This window comes from Trypanosoma cruzi, genomic scaffold (genome assembly GCF_000209065.1).
Source record: "Trypanosoma cruzi strain CL Brener 1047053517127 genomic scaffold, whole genome shotgun sequence".
Taxonomy (NCBI): Eukaryota; Euglenozoa; class Kinetoplastea; order Trypanosomatida; family Trypanosomatidae; genus Trypanosoma; species Trypanosoma cruzi.
The window spans coordinates 107,987-114,592 of NW_001849549.1; the positions used below are offsets into that span (position 1 = coordinate 107,987).

General features: G+C 47.1%; 4 protein-coding genes across 4 annotated transcripts, besides 14 other annotated features; all 4 read right to left on the minus strand.

Moving 5' to 3' along the window:
- Positions 1 to 6,606: a sequence feature (heterozygous, non-Esmeraldo-like haplotype).
- Positions 23 to 67: a sequence feature (C-rich).
- Positions 139 to 172: a sequence feature (AT_rich).
- Positions 452 to 484: a microsatellite.
- Positions 562 to 590: a microsatellite.
- Positions 616 to 648: a sequence feature (T-rich).
- Positions 695 to 721: a sequence feature (AT_rich).
- Positions 758 to 777: a microsatellite.
- Positions 792 to 858: a sequence feature (T-rich).
- Positions 873 to 900: a sequence feature (AT_rich).
- Tc00.1047053503679.10 (aspartate aminotransferase, putative) lies at positions 979 to 2,193 on the minus strand (the record flags this gene model as incomplete). Its single annotated transcript, XM_799663.1, has 1 exon — positions 979 to 2,193. The coding sequence occupies one exon, from the start codon at positions 2,191 to 2,193 to the stop codon at positions 979 to 981; it is 1,215 nt and encodes a 404-aa protein (XP_804756.1).
- Positions 2,198 to 2,222: a sequence feature (AT_rich).
- Positions 2,469 to 2,488: a microsatellite.
- Positions 2,598 to 2,633: a sequence feature (GA-rich).
- Tc00.1047053503679.20 (hypothetical protein, conserved) lies at positions 2,746 to 4,467 on the minus strand (the record flags this gene model as incomplete). The annotated part of the gene is made up of 1 exon (XM_799664.1): positions 2,746 to 4,467. One exon carries the CDS (start codon positions 4,465 to 4,467, stop codon positions 2,746 to 2,748), a length of 1,722 nt encoding a protein of 573 aa, XP_804757.1.
- Positions 3,586 to 3,614: a microsatellite.
- Tc00.1047053503679.30 (hypothetical protein, conserved) lies at positions 4,878 to 5,930 on the minus strand (the record flags this gene model as incomplete). Its single annotated transcript, XM_799665.1, has 1 exon — positions 4,878 to 5,930. The coding sequence occupies one exon, from the start codon at positions 5,928 to 5,930 to the stop codon at positions 4,878 to 4,880; it is 1,053 nt and encodes a 350-aa protein (XP_804758.1).
- On the minus strand, positions 6,192 to 6,606 carry Tc00.1047053503679.40 (actin-related protein 2, putative; the record flags this gene model as incomplete). Its single annotated transcript, XM_799666.1, has 1 exon — positions 6,192 to 6,606. A coding segment is annotated over one exon (415 nt), but the record flags the coding sequence as incomplete, so codon positions are not given.

The following is a 6,606-nucleotide window of genomic DNA, read 5'->3' on the forward strand; positions in this document are numbered from 1 at the left end:
CCCTTCATTCTTCACAGTCTCACTTCCCTTCTCTCTGCCCCCCCTCCCTTCCCCCCCCTCCCCTCCCTCCCTCCTCAACAACAAAACCACCAGGCCGACGGTACGCGTCTGCAATCATCCCATCGTTTTTATTCCCGCAATATTTTTTATTTATTTTTTTCTTAAAATAATACCCAAAACAACAACAACAACAAACGGTGATGGTGATGGTCCGTCCGTTGGAGTGAGCATCGGTTGGTTTTACCGTACGAATTCATTGATCTTCACACATAAACCCCTCCCTTTTTCATTCTTTCCCCCCCTCAGTCGTTGCCACAAAAAAAAAAAAAAAAACCCAAAATGAATGGTTGCAATACGGAATATATGCATACATACACATACATACAAGTGAGTATTTAAGTATTAAATGGAGCCCAAGGATTGGAGCCGATGGTGTATATATATATAATACAAACAAAACAAAACAAAACAAAACAAAACAAAAAAATTAAAAATAAAGAGAAATGAGGCACACAAATAGCAATTAAATATTTAAAATTCTGGATGCCCAATGGGGTAGTAACACACACACACACACACACACACACGCATAGAGGCACGCGGAAAAACACATCATTTTTTTTTTTTTTTTTGTTCTCTCTTTCTTTTCCATTTAATCTTTCCATGTATATAAATATATATATCTATGCACATCTTAATAATAATAATATATATATTATTACAATTTCCTCGTATTTCCTCATTTATCCATTCAAGAATATATATATATATATATATTCATTTCTTTTTTATTATTTTTATTATATTTTTATTATATTTTTATTTTTTTCCAGCTTTTGATTTTTATTTGTTATTTTTCGTCCTGATCTTCCTTATTTTAATATTTTATTATTAAATTTTGTTTCTGTGTGTGTGTGTGTGTGTCTGGGGGAGGGGGGGGGAAAAAAAAGGAAAAGAAAAACAAAAATGTACTTTCAATCATTCCATGACGGTTCTTACCACATCGTCGATGCCTTTTACAAGGAGTTCCACTGTTCTTTTTGTTAGACCAGCCATGTTTGCACGTCCGGATGGGAGCACAAAGACACGCCTTTCAATAAGTTTTTCACACTGGGTTTTCGTGAGACCGAGATATGAAAACATTCCAACCTGCTGAATAATATGCTCCCAGGAGCCAGGGGTACCGAGTCTCTTGAGGCCATCGTACAAAGCTTGGCGCATTTCGAGCACACGCGTCGACATTACTCGCAACTCCTGCTCCCACCCTGCACGAAGTTCAGAGTCGCTCAAAACGAGGTACGCCACTCGAGCACCGTGAGCCGGTGGAGTGGAATATTGGCTACGTACGATCGTTTCAAGCTGCGACTTAATCAACGGCGCCTTCTTTGGGTCGGCTGTGACAACGGAGCAGACACCCACACGCTCTGCGTACAGGCCCATATTCTTTGAATAGGACTGTGCAAGAAGCATTTCCATCCCTTGTCGTGCAAAGAGACGAATCGAATAGGCGTCATTATCAAGGCTTCCGGTGGCATAACCCTGATATGCAGAGTCAAAGAAGGGAATGAGACGACGCGCCTGGAAAACCTCCAAAATTTTGGCCCATTGTTCGTGGGTCGGGTCCATACCTGTCGGATTATGTGCACAGGCATGCAGGATGACGATACTGCCCTCCGGCGCCACGTTGAGGTCTTCTAAAAGACCATCAAAGTCAATACAACGTTTGGCGCTGTCGTAGTAACGGTACTTGCGTAAGTCGGTCAGATTTGCCGCGGCCATAACGGCGTAGTGGTTTGGCCACGTCGGATCGGAAATGTACACGGGAGTCTTGGGCGAGAGGACACGGGCGAGGAAACACGCTCCAATACTGAGTGACCCTGTGCCGCTCAGTCCCTGTACCCCCACCACATTTTCACGCGCCACACTGTCCCCATAAGCAATCTTCAATGACTCTTCAATGAAGGGCGCATACCCTGACATTGGTAGGTACTCCTTGTCGACATTCATTTCCAGAAGGCGTTGTTCCGCTTTTCTTACAACATGTAGGGGGTATGGGTGGCCTTCCGCATCACGGTAGGCGCCAATAATGAGGTCTACTTTTGGTTCTGGCGCATTCTTCGCAACCAAAGAAGCGGAAAAAATGGGGTCTGCTGGGAGGGCAGCAATGTTGTTCCAGAGGCATCGGATCGCCATTTTCTTTTTTTAATTTTTATTTTATATATGTGTGTACGGGTGTATATTATATTGGATAGTATTTTGTTTTTTTTCGTCTGTTCTTCTTCTTCTTCTTGTTGTTGTTATTTCGTTTGCAAATTGAGATTTATATCGTTCTTTTTTTTTTTTTTTTGTAAAGATCAATGCAGTCACATAAAAACATAAAATAAAAGTAAAATAAAAACGGAGTAAAAGAAAGAAAGGAAGAGTGTGAGTGTGTGGACTGTTCAAAAATGGATGCGAGCAGGGAAGGGAACAACAACAACAACAACAAGGAAGGCACTTTAAACGCATAATGTCACTTCTTACAAAATCACCGAATTGTCCCGATATTTTTTTTTTGTTTTAATTTTCTACAAACACACACACACACACACGCAGTCAGAGAGAGAGAGAGGTAGAGTGAAAGAAAGAGAAAGCATATTTTGCACACACGACACAGGAATTCCATGACGTGTCTATTCGAAAGATATAAATATATATATATTTGCATAATGCAGATAAATAAATATATTACTCGTAAATATCCCACTAAAAGGGCAATCTCAAAGAGAATGCAGGGAAGAGGTTTCCTCCAATGCATGGTGTTGGTAAAGTTGGGTGAATATGCCACGTCGATTCCTTTTCTTTATCCGATGTTTGCTGCTCTTTTTGTTTTTCTTGTTCATATTCCATGGCAAGATTCCTTACCTTGGTAATAGCCTCACAAACAGGTATGGCACGTTGCCGCACTCGAGAAGCCTGGAGGAGGACCGACTCCAACTGCTCACGACGTTGTGTCGTGTGCCGCTCGGCAAGCCGCAGGGGCGCAAAGGGATCTATAATGCCGTCCAACGTCGCGGACGCCTGATCGGGCAGCTGCGGCTGCGGCTGCGGTGTATCATGACGCTTTTCACAGCCTTCCCCGATACATGGCGGTGTGCCCAAGGGGTTGCAGTGGAAAGCCAAACTACCAGAGGTGACACATGGACCGCCACCCACGGGCGGTGTTTCTCCCACTCTATTGACTGAATCACGTCTTCTGAAGGAGAGGGCGTCCATGACCGCAAGAAGAAGTTCACGCCGCGATTGCTTCCCTTTTCGATCTTCGCCGCTGCTACTACCGGTGTCACTCTGCTGCTGCTCGATGCCACCATCATGACAACCGTTACATTCCTCCGTGTCGAGCACACATCCGCTGAGCTCGCGAAGCTGACGAATAATTCGGGCAATGTCCATGTCTCGACGAAAGACAAATTGTCGCCCACTGCTTGTTGCATGAGTATCTTCCTCTACACACATGTCACTAATCCCTGTAGCTTCCCCTGCAGTCACCAGTTGTTTTTGTAGGGGCGGGTTTGGAGGAACAGCGGCATCCGTAAATGCGGCCCACTCCTCCTCCTCATCGTCCTCCTCCTCCTGCTGCTGGTTGTTGTGATGGTGCTCTCGTTCATTCTCCGCCCCTTCATCGTCTCTTCCCTCAACGACGTGTGTCTCCCTGTGCTTGTACTCCTCCGCCTCTTCTGCACCCTCGTCTTTCACGACAACGGGTGAAGCGTTGATCATGTCGAGCCTATCCGCATCGACACACACACATCCTGAGGAGCCCATCGTTGTTGCTCTCGGTTCAGCAGAAGCACACGCAACGGTATGAAACGTGAGCGCATTCAATTGACCGCTCTCACTTTTTCCTCCTCCTATTCCGTGACCATGCTCCTTCTCCTGCTGATTTATAAAAGCATGCAGTGGCTCGTTTCTCCTCAACATCGGCTCCTCCGGGATGGCGACAGGTTCCGATACAGGCCTGGAAGTGACCCCCACAAAATCTCCAAACTCATCATCATCATCATCGTCGTTATTATTTTCCGCCTTAAGATCCCCTTCATTCAACCGCAACGTGGCAGTTAACGTGTTATTTGCTGATTGTAACCGCCCATTGCTCCCCATTTCATTGCATTTCTTTTCCGGGAGTTTCACCCCGCTATCCCCGTGTGTGGCACACGTGTCAGATTCATGATTCTCCATTTGGCGTGGAGCAGGTTTCAGGGGAGGCTTCGGCAGCAAAATGGCATGATCCTCTTCTTCACCAGCACGGTGTGAAGACTGCGGGGCGCCCTCGGATGCCATAGACCCATGAATGTTGTGGCTCATGCGGGGACCGGCGTTGTGATCCGCTGCCTCATTTCTGTCCAACGGCGTCGGGGACAACGTCGCACCGGAAACAGGTGCCTTCGATTTGCCCTCCTCTGAGCTCGTCGCGGTCACCCACGCCATAAATGGACTTCCTAGAGAATTGTTACTTGGTATCCAATGAAAAGAAAAAGAAAAGGAAAAAATTTTGGGAGGGGGAGGTGGTAGGCGTCGCGGATACAGGGCATCACGCTGCCACAATTAGAATTGATCTTGTCAAGTATTATTCCTCTCCCACTTGGAGGAAGGATGGGGATTTTGTGGATGTTGAAAGAGAAAACAGCATCTTTCTATATGCATAATTGTTGTTTTTGTTATTATTATTTTTTTTTTTGTGTGTGTGCGTGTGCGTTTGTGTGAAAGCAAAAAAAAAAAAAAAAAACAACACAAACAAAATTAGGGAACACACACAGACACGGCAGGCGGTGTTCGCTCACATGGAGCAAAGAAACAATTAAACAAGGGCCCACCCCACCCAACGGGATCCGCTTGACTTAACGCTCATCTTCCAAACCATACAGTCGACGCAGTTCGCATATCAGCTGCTTTTTTGACAACATGTCATTTCTCGAAGCCTCCATATTTTCACAGGGGGTTCCGTGACTAACGTGCATCGTCTTTAAATGCATCATGTGTGATGCTGATGATGGTGGTGGTAGTAATGATGCTGCTCGTTGTTTCTTTTGACTCCACGTATCTGACCACGAGCTTCGTGTGTCCACAGATTCACTGTACAAGCGAGCAATAGTTTTCCTGAGATTCGCCTTGGACACCTCCTCCGTTGGCAGCATCTTCTGTAGCTGCACAGCGGGTCCGGGCGTTCTCGTCAGCACGTTCGTTACTGCTACTGTCGCTGCTGGGCTTAAAGAAGCATCTAGAGAGCCATCATCCTCTATTTGAGACGGTGAATGCATTGAGATTTGACGCGGTGATGGGCTCACGGCCAAAATTGCCGTCCTGTCATCATCCTTTTCACTATTCCGATCGGCTGTCTCTTTCTTATGTACTGACGGCAATGGCACCACTGTCGCCGTGGATGCGTTAATTTCGGTGCGAGAGTGTTGGCTACCGTGGGGGGTTTCCCCTACCGTAAACGGTGAGTTCGTTTGCCGAAACATCTGGGCTTCCTTCTCTACAATAAATTCCCGCGGATAAAAAGGCATCGATGTGGGAGTTTGCTCAAGGAAAAAATGTGACGGGAGCGTCGTCCTCCTGTTTTGCTTGTGAGCCAACACGTTGCAGGCATCATGCTGCTCAGCGTCTTCAGCCATCATGGCACTGTTGCTGTTCGTAGACGCCGTCGTGGTAGAGTTGGGTGCTGTGGTCGCTACTTTCATCCGCGGCACTTCACCGCAGGCCATGGACGTCGCAGTCTGGGGAGTCACATGACTACGGCAGTGATGCTCCACGTGCCACACAAGAGCAGCGAGTTTGCTTTGTAGAAACTGTTGATATTCCGAACGCCAGGATGCAAGAAAGGCCTCGCGTGCATGCTCGTTTTCCTCCTCATTCGCTTGTAAAACCTTATGAAACCTCCGACAGCTCATCTCAATTGTTTTTTTTTTTGTTTCTCTTCTTTTCCCTTTTTCCTGCCAACAGTACACACACACACACACACCCTCCCTCCCTTCCTCCCTCTACACCCCTTCAAGTTGAAATCAGCCAAAAAAAAGGAAAAAAACATACATACACGCGGTGGGAGAAAGAGAGGGCGATGCATGCATTGCAGGCTCAACTGACTCCTTCCCTCGCAGTGCATCTACTGACCTTAGTTCTCTCAACTTCACTTCACTTTCATCGGCAGCTCCCTAGCCCACACGGCGGTTGTGCAGTGCGCGCTCACCCTCCTCCAAGAAATCTGCCCGGCTCACAAGCATCTGCTGCGGGAATGTCGAGAGTCGAGTGAGAAGCGATGCACCTAACCATGCTGTATGTGACCTTTCCGCCGGTGCCGAGATACGCACCCGGCAGTTACGCGGTGTGAGCTGCAGCAACTCCGAAAGGAAGCGCTGCCCAAATCCACTAAGTAACGTCGAGCCACCCGTCAAATAAATATGTTCGCACAGTTCCGTGCGAAGCTCAATGTCAGCTACCCGCACTGCATTGGAGACGATACCCGCCAAACCTGGATGCTCTTTTCCAAGCAGGGCGGGGTTGAATAGCACCTCTGGGGCCTGCAGCAACTCATATCCAAGTGTCAGCTCCGTACCGTCGGGTAGGCGG